The 13401-nt window shown below is 40.6% G+C and overlaps 1 protein-coding gene across 2 annotated transcripts; it reads right to left on the reverse strand.

The window, feature by feature from the left end:
• Positions 1-942: 942 nt before the first annotated feature.
• LOC308104502 (uncharacterized protein) lies at positions 943-13215 on the reverse strand. Of its 2 annotated transcripts, XM_080454933.1 has the most exons (16): positions 13102-13215; positions 11246-11356; positions 9511-10834; positions 8808-9100; positions 7678-7883; positions 6781-7051; positions 6594-6674; positions 6338-6499; positions 6103-6249; positions 5192-5443; positions 4439-4582; positions 4076-4316; positions 3460-3741; positions 2595-2822; positions 2142-2273; positions 943-1803 (listed from the first exon to the last, which is right to left on the reverse strand). In XM_080454933.1, the coding sequence occupies exons 2-16, from the start codon at positions 11351-11353 to the stop codon at positions 1457-1459; spliced, it is 4218 nt and encodes a 1405-aa protein (XP_080311059.1). In that variant the 5' UTR covers positions 11354-11356; positions 13102-13215; the 3' UTR covers positions 943-1456. The 2 variants fall into 2 exon arrangements, with proteins under 2 accessions (XP_080311059.1, XP_080311060.1); XM_080454934.1 differs by lacking the exon at positions 13102-13215 and having other exon boundaries at positions 9511-10660; positions 11246-11471.
• Positions 13216-13401: the final 186 nt, after the last annotated feature.

Here is a 13401-nt window from a genome sequence, read left to right on the forward strand (position 1 = left end):
AACAGGACTACAACAGAGGTCTGAAATGTCAAGCATAATCAAATCCCTGATTTCATCACTTGTTTGTAGCTTTAACATGTTAGTCTGTGATCTGTCCAAAAGAGAAACAATATATTACAATGACATGATTACAATTTAGGCATTTCATTGTAAATGGCTACATTGCAAACTGTAATCTTGTTCAGGTATCTAACTCACATCAAACTACATACCCATACAAGTCAGTTTGATCAAAAGTCAGTTTGGGGACATTTTTAAGCCTTTATACGAGAGACAGAAAGAGAAGAAATATGGAGTAGGGTAATGACACAGCAAATGGTCCAGCCTGCCAAGAATCAATTAGTAGGCTACTGATCAGCTGCTAGTCCATGTGGACTAGCTCAGTGGTTCTCTAAATAGGGTCCGAGGACACCCAGGGGTCCCTGTGGAGGCTCCGACGAGTCCCGTGGCCAAATACATATTTATTTGACATGAAAAGGTTTTAGAAACACTGGTTTCGCTTATCAGGACAGTGCACCCATGCATGTGCCCGCTAACCACTTGGCTATTGGGATACCAAAATATATATTTTATTGGACTCATATACAAGTATACAAGAGTAAACATGTTTGGATTTAGTTCCAACATTGTAGCACAATAACAAAATAATTAAGAATAACAGGTAGTCAAGTGAGAAATAGCTAAATGTGTACATTAATCATCATGTGAAGGTGCTTGAAGGTTCTGTGTACCTAGGTCCTACTTCTAAATAGTATAAATTATACATACCTATGATTAAATTATTTTAACAAAATAAGCAAGTGATAAGCAGCAATTGCACTTGTTGTTCCCCCAGCGCTTTCAATGCTACCAGCAGACACCATTACAGTGGAAATCACAGTAAATTATGGATTTCACTTGGACCAAACTGTCAACAGTTTGAAAGATGGACACAGTGATTAACCATTAGGCTAAATATGAAGGCAAAAATTATCATTATAATACTGATGCTAGAAGTAGGGGGCATTAAAGAACAGAGCAGCGCCAGCAACGCTCACACTTTCAACCTCATTCGTTAAATATATGTTCCAGGGAGCATGAATTTGCCTAGCAAATGCGCATTCGACTTTGAGATAATGTGTGTGTGCAAGTGTAAAGTTTGACTTTCCAAAAGGGTGGTGCTAGAAGAAAGGCCATGGGGGACACCATTTTTCCCCCAGTTGAAAAGTGGTGAATGGACAGAGAGGGACCAGACCAACCTAGCCATCCATAGAGTGCTAGTGGGGCTAAAACACTGTATGAGTCAAATACACACCATCATTTACTTTTGCTATCTTTTAATACGAAGCAAATTGAGCTTACATTGTATGAAACTGTGCTATACAAATAAACTTGACTTTACATAAGTATTAATACACTCCCCAACACTAAATGCGAGGTGAACTGTGGTACTTATTTTCATTTGTATTGGACGATCTCATGATTGTAGGTCCATGTCCTGTGCGAGATTCCTCATCGTCTTCCCCATCTTCTTGGGGGTTTTAATTTTCTGCTGGTAAGTAAACTTCTCAAAGCCCTGGTGTGCTCTCCCAGGAACGTACCTGAAGAGATTGTCCTTCTTATACTCAACCAAAAACTTAGCAATGTCAGCCTTAATTCTTTTCTTCAAGAAGGACGATGATGGCAGAGATATTGTGGGCCAGAGGGCGCGGCCAGTTCCGGTGATGAAAAGCCGATCCACGTCATTTCCAAGCATCCCTGCCATCTTGGTACAGAGCTCCATTTTTTCATTGCCGTAGATGCCTTTCACATGTCCCAAGGAATCTACAAATACAGAATTACAGAGGTTGTCAAATTAGGGTCAGAACGTTAAGGGGCTGTCGAGCTGGTCTTCAGGGGGGCCTTGTGAAATTAGGAACATTTATTATACTTTTATTGCAGTGACTATTGCACTGCTTGCATATGCTTGACTATTGTGATTATATGTTGCCCTTTCTAAACCATTAACTCTTCCACTTCATTCTAGACAATATTTGAAATTCTGGACTAGAGGATTTCTAACAATAAAAACCTCCTCAGATACCTCCTAACATACTACGTTGTCACTCAATACATTACAAAGCTGTGAAATAATGTAGTAAAATAAGAGTTCAGTAACAGACCTTTGAATTCATTATTCATGAATTCACTGACTAAGTCCAAGCCGACGTTGCCTCCAGGCTTTCCTTCAATGTTTGCCACACGGTTCCACTTCATGTCGTGTCTCAGGTGCTCTGGGTAGAATCCTTCAATCCCTATAGACCAGATCAGAATGTTTGTAAACAAACGTGTGCAGATGTATTTCTTGGTAGAATGTCTATGGATATCTACACAATATAAAATAAAGTGACCAGAACATTAGCTACAGTATGTCTAGTTTGTAATAGTCGCTAACAATATCATAAGTGTGCCGTTTACCAGAAATAAGGTTAATAAATAATACTGCTCCAATGCAGCAAACATTATCTACCCGTAAATATATTTTTGGCTGTGGTGATGGACTATTCAAACATGACATTGGTATTACAGTGACAGAATGCCCATAGCAACACATTACTTGATTTTCAAAATCGTACCGGTCAGCATTCGATGGCAGATGGTGAAATCCTTGAGGTGTTTTCTAGCCCAGAACAGAACCATGTCCATCTTCCAGAAGTCTGTCATGCCTTCTCCATCACCCTCTCTGACGGCATCTCGTCTTGCCATGTTATAAAGCCCCTCCCACACGACTGCCTTTGTGTAGTTGAGCACATGGTCGTCTGCATCGGACGCTATGGTGCACGCCTCTGAGCAGTACCATGTAGCTGTAATGGGAAAATAAACATTTTTTAACATTAACCACATTATATTATATTTCTAATCTACTGTACATATAATAGTTATATTTGTTAGATTTAACTGGTTATCAGTTTTGCAGTTAAGTCATTTAACTACAAGTCCAACTCAAGTCTCCAGAACTCAAGTCCAAGTGCCCGGTATACAGTCCAACCTCTTGTTTATGACGTAGAGTAGCTTATGCTGTATAGTGCGAAATCAAATGATGCAACTCCTAATTCACACCTTTTCCCTCCACTGGTGTTCATAATCAGATCATTTGCCTCAGGTAATTCTAGTTGTAGCATAGGTCTAGTATACTTGTCGAAGTGTCCTTGAGCAAGACACTGAACCCCTAACTTCTCCCGATGAGCCCATGGTTTTCTCCACCATCGGTTTGTGAATGGGTCAATGTATCGAACGTACCATTTACCATTTTGCTTAATTTATTATTACTTTTTGATTCATGAAAGTCAAAGCTCAAAGCCCAAGTCCAAGTAAAAAAAACAGCAGGTCTGAAGTCACAGATGTTCGAGTAATCACAGATTATGAGTCTAGTCAAACAAGACTATACGACATAGGTAAAAAAAATGGATGATGTTGGTGTGTTCATGAGCGAATTCTTACATTCCTCAGCATTGCCTCGTTCTGACGGACTCAGACAGTTCTTGTGGTACCACTCATGTCTCTTGCACTGGTCCATGAGTGCACACTGTACCATCTGTCCCCCTCGTTGCTCTTTGCAGTAACAGTATATGTAGGTGCCGTCTCCTTGACAATCTGGGCTGCAGAACCAATCCTGAGTGACGGTCGGATCGAGTGTGTCATCTATCGGCGCACAACCTTCATGGAACCACACACCTCCACAAAGGTTGCTGCAGCACTGCACTAATGGTTCACCTGGTTTTTCTAGAATGAAGTAGACAGATTTACTTTTAATATACAATCCCTCAACTATTTTACACTTCATGACATATAAGGCCAGGCAGATATTGTATAGCACATTACTTTCACAAAAGCAATTCAGGTACTATAAATAAGGTATAAAAGGTGTTCAAAGACAACAAAGACTATGGCTGCAAAAGGCCCAATCTCTGTGTAATGTTTTCATCCATTCATGTGTTCATTTTGATCTCGGCCAGGCCAGAAGGCTTCCTAAACCGCTGGAAAGATCAGCGTCAACCGTTTCGTGCACACAGGCCAATAACTTAATAACTTGAAGCATGCTCTTATATTTGCATACCATTTCCACAGAAACAGACTTCATTCTTCTTTACTTCGGACCGACTTGCAGTGGCAGCAGCAGTATTGATGTCTTCTTGAGGTGGTGGCATCCACACCAAGTCCACCAGTCTCTGTGAGAGTCCACTAAGCCACTCCATTTGGGCCTCAGAGTCTGTGGGGAAGTCTGAAGGCTTCTGATCAACAGCGTCAAGGTTGCACTCGGTAGCAGCGTATAACGTGACGTAAGCAGAAGTGACAAACTTTGTGGGAAACAAAAAAAAACATTTGTTTTTGGTTTAGGTGATGTGTATTACAGAACATGCATTGAAACATAATATGAATATGAGGAAAATGAAAGCAATGCACAACTCATAGATATTACCGTGATGAAATCCAAATCCCAGACATGCTGGAATTTTAGTTTGATGCAGTTGAGAAATTTCTTGTGTGAAAACAATTTTCTGATGTGGGACAGAGATCCTCGCGCCCTCAGACTCTTCTCACTGAACAGCATTTTCATCATGTCCTGTGATTAAAGAGATAAGTATAATTGACAAACATAGAACATTAGACTTTTTTTCCTTTATTAGCTCTTTTATTTACGGTAGTTGTTAATTGGCAATTACGTCCTCCCCACACATTTCTGTGTTGCCAATGCAAATGTAAATTACTGGCTCCCCTCTGCCCCCCGAGGGCGCTCATTATTAGACAAAATATGTGTTTAATTGATTCTTCATACATACATTTATACAACTCAAAACATGTCCGTGGGTTTGGGGTGCGTTTATAATAGCAGATCTACAAGCTTGCAGTTGCGAGCTTGCATATGTGCTATTTTCACTACTTCTTAGACACTTATTTTCTATTTTAGGGAATTCCTTTGATTATTTTTTGTTTATTCATTAAAGTCTTTTTGAAAAATCTTTGAATTTGTTTTCAACATGAGAAAATGTGTGAATTTTTGTGGAAATCGTTAGAAAATCTTTTAAAATAATACTAATTGATGACAAAATTTAGGAAACAAAAAATAAAGGGATATTCACTCACGACCCACGAAAATGGATCCACGACCCTCAAATGGGTCCACGACCCTCAAATGGGTCCAGTGGTTTATAGCACACCCTTAGTAAGTCACCTGGTAACACACGGATTCCTTGTGAAACTCTGTCGGGGCTTCCACGAGCCCTTCAAACGTCTGTTCAGCTGCTGATCCATCGGGCCCGGCTCTACGGCTGGGCTCCACTTTGTCTGTGTTTAGGCCATCTCCACAGTACAATACTGGGTGGGGTTTCCCCCACGCTGTTGGAACATATTCACTGAAGCCGTCCATTATGTCAGCAACTGCTTCTGTTGGGCTCGAGTCCACAGGGACCGCACCAAGATTGACCTGTAAAAGAACACAGGGGCATTGAGGACATTTAAAGGCATAGTTATTTTCGGTGGAATTTCACTATCTTTGGCCTCGCTAGTGGTGGGGCTCCAATAGGGATGGGTCAGAATAATCGAACAATAATTTGAGGATAACAATCTATTATTTAACTATATATACTGTGTATGCATATATTATATATCTTTTTAATAGGCTTTTGTTTTCTTAATGGTTTAGTTACAAAAATGTAAAAGATGCTCATGCATGCTACCGTCTTTGTTTATTTCTGAAAACCGGTTTATAGGCCAATGCAATGCTGTTATTGTAAACCTAGGATGGTAAATTTGGTGAAAAAACTAAACAAATCCCCAGAACAAATTCACCCAAACAAATCCCCCCTCAAATTTTTTTTTAAAATTCAACAAATAATTGTGGTTGAATAATGGAATATTCGTTATTAACAGCAGTAGAATAATTGACTTTGGTCAGTCATGCGCATCCCTAGGCTCTAAGGACAACCTTGTCAGTCAGCTGGTGGGTGGCATCAGTCCATCCTACTCATTGTCCCCACAAAAATGCAAACGCATATCTAAAAAGAATACAGGCTGGTTTACCATGTAACTTCTCTGTGCTTGAGCGTTCCAATTAAGTTACAGTAGTTGTACATGCTGACTCACAACAGTGCTCTGCTCCTTCATCTGCTGAGAGTATTTATGGGGAATGTGCCTCACAACCTCTTTTCTCAGTCCTTTGAAGGCTGTGAGGTTGTCGACGATTATGCGCATCACAATTATCTTCATCTGTTGCCGCAGTGCCTCATATGTCTAAAACAAAAAGATATATTGAGCTGTTATATTGTCACCAAGTGCTGGTGGTCATGTGTACAGTATGTTTTCTATAAAGGACCTGTACCTGTTTGGATGGAAGGATTCTGGCTGGTGACACCGCAACTGCCTTTCTCGGAGGGTCCCGTAGATGGTTGAAAGGTATGCGGTTCTGATGGGCAAAGCGAAATGCCCAAATGGCGGGCTTTTTTCCTTGTTCTATACGTTCTTGCTTGGCATGGGCCGTTATCTGTTATGAGAAGACATGAGGTTTGATTGCTAGGAAAAGTGTGCTCAAATGTATTCTAATAAACAAATAAACAAATTTATTTTTAAAGTAATACCTTAACGCAGTCCCAAGTGAGAGAATAAGATGGATTAGCTGCATTATACCTGCCATTCTTCTTTCGTACCACTAGTTCTTTCTAAAAGTAATGAAGACGAATGGATGATGAAAAACATTCACAACATAATACATGACTATATAAGAAAATAAACACAAAACAAGGTATCTCCATGGTGTGTACTCACCTCAAGCTCCCCTTTCCACAGCTTAACCTCTTTATCGTGGTCAACTTGGATTCTGTCTGTATTTTTCTTTGCAACTGCTCTGCATTGGGAGATGCCGAGGGTATTCATGATGGTGAACATCTTGGGAGGACAACCTTCCCTCCACATCTCAACACCGATTGCAGACTGGACAAAGTGGTTTCTTCTTTTGTGGCCGGTGTATAAAGCTATAGACATGACCATTGCAATCCTCTTTTCCACCAGCAGTTGAGCTTCCTCTTCAGTCATAGTCCTAAACGGCAACATTAAAATACATAACGCCAACATTAAAATACATACGGTAGATAGCTTTAAGTTCTTTTCATCAGTATTGACGTGATTATTAGAAAGCCTTTTACAGTGGAAGTGAAACACTATTGGACTTTTGCTTTATAACATAATACATTGCCATAATCCTTGATTTGTAGCAAAACTGTGAAATAAATTCCTATCTCCGCCACTAGGGAGCAGCCATTATGGAACCTTGCTGATGATGTTACTACTGTATTGCTGACAAGTGCATTAGGCAGCATTTCATTAACTATAATGACTGAAATCTATTATACAACAATTATTATAAGCAGCAGAGGAATAAATGACATGATATTGAACAGTTACATCAATGACATGATATTGAACAGTTACATCTAACACATCAAACAATAATCTCTATCACAGCAAACGCATTCACAACGCTACAATCGCTGCACTGACTTCTGAAACTAATTGCCATTAGAGAAACGTATCTGAAAATAAATGCCAATTCTAATGAGAACTCTGAGAAAGATAGTTTATAGAGGATTGTCACAGCCATGAAACTATTGTATTGGTAAATATATAAATCTAAATATCTAATAAATCATTAAGAGGGTTACACACCTCTGCGCTTCATTTCCACGATTTCGAACTATATGTTGTCCTTGCATGTTCGCTCCCAGCGGGAACATCGATCGCAGGCACGTCATAGTAACGGGTGCCTTTTCCTCGACCCATTCGTTTGTCTCCACCCAACAAAACTCGGACAGGTTTTCAGGAGTGAGTTCCTTCGTGTAGGGTCCCTCCCGGTCTTTGAGCAAGGCTTTACGCTGTAAAAAGATATTTTTAAACAACCATCAACACATCTTTAATATTCATACAGCTTTCTTTTAATATAATGATGACATTTCAACGTGAAAATTATATTTTCACAGTTGCATGGCTGCTAAAACCTGACATGTTTGCTATTCAATCCATCTTGAAAAGGATTTGGCATTTCATAGTCTCTAGGCCTGTAGGCCACAAGGCTAGCAGTACTGTATACAGACCATCTATGCCATAATGCCAGTTAGACTTTTATTTATTTAAAGAACAGAGTATTAGTGAAATGATCAGTAGGCTGCCCCGAAAGGTTGATATAACTCTTGGTTTGAAAAGGTCAAAAGACAATGTCACAATCAAATTACTCTCATATCTAAAAGGTGAAAATGGCACATTTTGACATTTGCCCAGTATTGAAGGTCACATGCACTCGACTGAATACAATGTATAATTTATATGGGTATTTGTATGTATGGATACTGAGCTCAAATCAAGAAGACCCCAATAGGACACTGAATGTATCATAACCTATAACCTATATCAGGGGGTCTTCAACAGGGTGCCCGGGACCCCTAGGGGGTCCTCAGAGTTACTACAGGGGGTCCCCCAAATCTTTGTGTGATAGGATCTTTTTTTTACATTAACCACTTGAACCCTAACATCCCTTTTCTGAGGAGAACTTTAGCCAAAAAATAGCAGATCTACAAGCTCACAATGCCTCGCAGAGCTTGTAGATCTGCTATTTTTGGCAAAGAGGTACAGGTGTAGAGGGAAAAAAAGAGCAGACTTAATAAAAAAATAAAAAAATTATATAGAGGGGGTCCCTGCTTCATCTCTCTCTCAGCTAGGGGGTCCCTGGCCTGAAAACATTGAAGACCCCTGTCCTATATGATAAAATGATTTTGCCAGTACTGTGCCCAACCCTTACTTACCTCCTTGGTAATGACTTCATGGCACACTTTGATGAAAGCATTTTTGGCATGTGTGATTTGCACCAGCTGTCTTAATGCCTTCCGGTACCTTCGACGTTTCAAATTGTTGAGCACCATGTACAGCTGTGGAGCCACGCCCTGCCGGACCTGCCCCGTCTTGGCCTTCCCAGGCGATGGAGGTGGTGGAGGTTCGGCCGGTCGTACGGCTTGCGGTGGTTGCACTGGAGGTTGCGGCACTGCTTGTAGATAGAATAGTTGTACTGGATGTTGTACACTTGATGTGGACGGACACCCTGAGTGACGTTAAGGAAGGAATGGCCGTTTTACTGCAGATCTGGTCAAATTATCATATCAACGCTTTAAAAACCACTTCAGCCCTATATATATATATATATATATATATATATATATATATTGTTGTATGACTGATAGCAAAAATAGCCAATTCACAAGCTTAAGTGTGGGGTGTCGCAGGTGTGAGCTTGTAGATCTGCTATTTTCACTTGTTTTTTAAACATGTAAAATAATTATTTAAAAACATACGTTTTAAAAAAAGACATAATGCATTTATTTTGGTTGATGGACTGCATCTAGTGGATACTTACAACTTAAGACTGACCCTCCCCCCCCCCCAAAAAAAAGCAAACACCTGTATTATCTTGCGTTCAATAACCACAGTAACATGAACAATAATAATAATAACCTGAGATCATGTTGGTATAGTCATGAGTTGACGCATCCGTCTCCATGCTTTTCAGTTTGGACGCAGCTGGTCCTTGATCAGACTGTGTCCCAGTCACATTGGCCCACACGCGCTTTCCAATGCTGCTTCTGAACCTTGTTTTTGATTTCAAAATCTTCACGCACTCCATGCATATGAAGTCTGACGGCGACAGGTGAGGGAACACCAGTTTCGCAACATGCTTATCAACAAACGAAATGATGGATCGTCTGTTGAGGTGCTTCTTTGTCTTGTCTGATTGAATCACTGCTTTGCAGTTACTGCAGCGTCCCGCAGAACCCTCCACCAAGTTCTCTTCAGAAGCAGGTGGCGTGTTGGCAGCAGCACCCTCCTCCTCCTCCATGCTCTGTTCAGGAGGAGTAGGTGGTATCTTGACAGCAACCTCTTCCATGTTCTCTTTAGAAGTAGGTGGTGCTGTTCCAGCGCTGCCTGACCTTGGAACGAGAACATGGCGTGTGTTGACAGTCACACAGGCCTGTATGTTCTGTGCAGAAGTAGGCGATGCGTTGACGGAACCCTGCACGTTCTGATTGGATGTAGGCACAGAAGCCAGCCTCGGAACAAGAACATAACGTATAGGCGCCTGCGTGGTTGGTGTAGGAGTGGGTGCAGTAGGCAGCCTCGGATCTCGGTGCTGAACAACTACGTAGCGTACAGCACCCTGCGTGTTCTGTTTAGGTTGCGTATTGACCTGGAACCCTGGAACCCTGTGTTTAAAAGCATTAGGATGTGGAAGGTTGACAGAACCGCCCATCTTCTGTTTTGAAGCCGATAAGTTGGCAGAGCCCGCCACGTTCTGTCTAGGAGTAGTCGACTCTGGCAGGCCTGGCAATGTACGCGGCTTGGCGTTATCTTTCAACGTCGTTTTCGCTTTGACCATCTGAACGCACTCTATGCATATGAAGTCCGCCGGTGAGAGACGGGGGAACAGTATTGCCGCGGTCTTCGTGTCAACGAGAGTGGATATTCTCACCCTGTTGACGTTTTCGTAGATCTGGTGGGATTTAAGCTCCGCTTTGCAGTTACTGCACTGTAGTTGCGGGTCATACCAGACACTAGAAGCCTCCATGTTCACTTTAGAAGTAGATGGAATGTTGACAGGATCCTCTTCCTCCATGTTCTCTTTAGATTTAGAAGTAGATGGAATGTTGACAGATTCCTCGTCTTCCATGTTCTCTTCAGATTTAGAAGTAGATGGAATGTTGACAGATTCCTCGGCTTCCATGTTCTCTTCAGATTTAGAAGTAGATGGAATGTTGACAGAATCCTCTTCCTCCATGTAGGGCTGTCACGATTACAAATTAAAGTTGACGATTAATTGTCACACAAATAATTGCGATTAACAATTTAATAGTGTTTAATTTTAATTACTGTTTTGTAATAGGCTTCATAATCACAAATTGCACAGGGTGGATATGACAAATAAATTAAATATACAAAAGAATTACTGATTTTATATTTTTTTAATATAATTTAGATAAACGGAGAACGTGCAAAAACCAGGTTGAAGTTCATGTGATCCATGGCTAGCGAAAAAAGATGATCTACAAGCTTACAACGCGTCACGAGTGTAAGCTTGTAGATCAGCTATTTCTGCTATTTTTGGAAAATGTATGATCCTTTTTCAACGTGGACACGATTATGCAATTATATCAAATCAATTTAGATTATTCTATAATAATTGTGAAAGGCCTACCTCCATGTTCTCTTTAGATTTAGAAGTAGATGGAATGTCGACAGAATCCTCTTCCTCCATGTTCTCCTTAGATTTGGAAGTAGATGGAATATCGACAGAGCCCTCCATGTTCTGTGTGGAAGTAGGTGATGTTAATATTGACACGTTTGGAGTTGGTTTGAAACCTTTTTTAGATGTTTTGGTGAAGAAGAAAACAAAATGTTTTCATGTTAAACCCGCCAAGGCGCCAACCAGGGTCCTGTTTACATTACGAGTCGCGTCGTTATGAGGTCACGTAACAACAGTGGTGGAAAAAGTACTGACATTTTTTTTACTTCAGTAAAAGTATCAATACCCCAATCTAGAAATACTCAGTTTAAGTAAAAGTCCGGTATTTAAAATTTACTTGAGTAAAAGTACAAAAGTATTGGCATCAACATATACTTAAAGTACCAAAAGTAAAAGTACTCATGATTATGCAGAATGTCCCATTTCACAAGTTCAATATCTTTTGGTAAATGGCAGCTCTACAAGCTCACTGTGAACTTTTGGATCGTCTTCAAATAGCCAAAGTATATATGGTTAGAGTAATGCATGTTTTGTAATAATAATAAAAATCTACAAAGTATACTTCTTATGTACATGTATGTAAATAAGAAGTATGTAGTAAGTATGTAATAAGTATGTAGTTACTAAAGTGGAGTGGAGTAAAAAGTACAATATTTGCCTCTGAGATGTATAGTGGAGTTTGAAGTAAAAGTATCGAACATTGAAAATACTCCAGTAAAGTTAAAATACCTCAAAATTATTTGTACTTAAGTACAGTACTTGAGTAAATGTACTTACTTTACACCACTGCTATTAACAACAGCCAACGCACGCAAGGCTGCTGCAGCGATGCGTCAACGGGGCCGCCATATTGGTCAGGGCAAGCTAAAGGGTCCTAAAGCAGTGGTTCTACTTTTTCTCATCCACTAGGAGCCCTAGCTGTAGAATACAACTCTCGTAGACGTATTTATCGTTCTGACGTTTTCAATCTACGAGAGTTGTAGGGTTCATCCCCCATGGACACAGGGACTTTCTGCACTATACCCCGTAGACACTCCAAACATGTACAAATTGAAAATACAGGTGCTTACCCCCACGCCCCAAATATTAACTCTCGCTACGGGGTAGTAGTTTAATGTAATAATCCATATCTTTCAATAAAGAAGTGTTTTAATGCTGTATGTGGCCGAACGCCATTTTTTCACCCTCGTTTACTTCCTGTTTACATTGAGTGTAATTCCGGGTTTCACCAGATGGGCGCGTCACTAACGCCCATTGGGAAATTCCGACAGAATCAACCACAGATGGCATTAAAACACTTCTTTATTGAACGATATGGATTATTACATTAAACTACTACCGCGTAGAGACAGTTAACATTTGGGGCTTGGGGGTAAGCACCTTTATTTTCAATTTGTACATGTTTGGAGTGTCTACGGGGCATAGTGCAGAAGGTCCCTGTGTCCACTCTCGTAGATTGAAAACGTCAGAATCATAAATACGTCTACGAGAGTTGTATTCTACAGCTAATAGGAGCCCCAAATAAATTCATATGCATTTGGCCGCGGATCACCCCATCTGACAGTATTTTGTGCCAGGGACCTCCATACAAGATTTGTTTTGATAAAATGTTTCAAAAAATATCAATTCCCCCCCCAAGATTTGTTTTGAATAGCAGATCTGCAAGCTTGGAAATGGGCTATTTTTAAATAGCCGTGTAGGCCTTAACGCCCTGCCAGGCGCGCTGCTCTGCTCATTAACCGAAAATTCCACCGCCGTGCGAGGTCTCCGTCTTTAGTAAACATAAACAAAACTATTTCGCTACTCACCGAAACAAAGGCTGTTTTATGTTGTTGAAAGTCTATTATCCGTGGTGGGAAGCCTCTCAGCACCCCCACCGTCTCTATATAATACACTTTTGGGGGAAAAAAATAAAATATGTCCGCCAGACGGAAATTATTTTATTTACTCCACTGCGCCCTCTACAGATCCGGTCAATGGTGATTTATATTGACCGGATCTGTAGAGCAGTGGTTCTCAAACTTTTTCGTGTCAAGGACCCCCAAATTGACACTTATTAGCCCGCGGACCCCCATTTGAAAAGATATGCCAGGGACACCCATAAGAGA

The sequence above is a fragment of the Gymnoscopelus braueri genome (genome assembly GCF_963280865.1).
Source record: "Gymnoscopelus braueri genome assembly, chromosome: 17".
In the NCBI taxonomy this organism is placed as follows: domain Eukaryota; kingdom Metazoa; phylum Chordata; class Actinopteri; order Myctophiformes; family Myctophidae; genus Gymnoscopelus; species Gymnoscopelus braueri.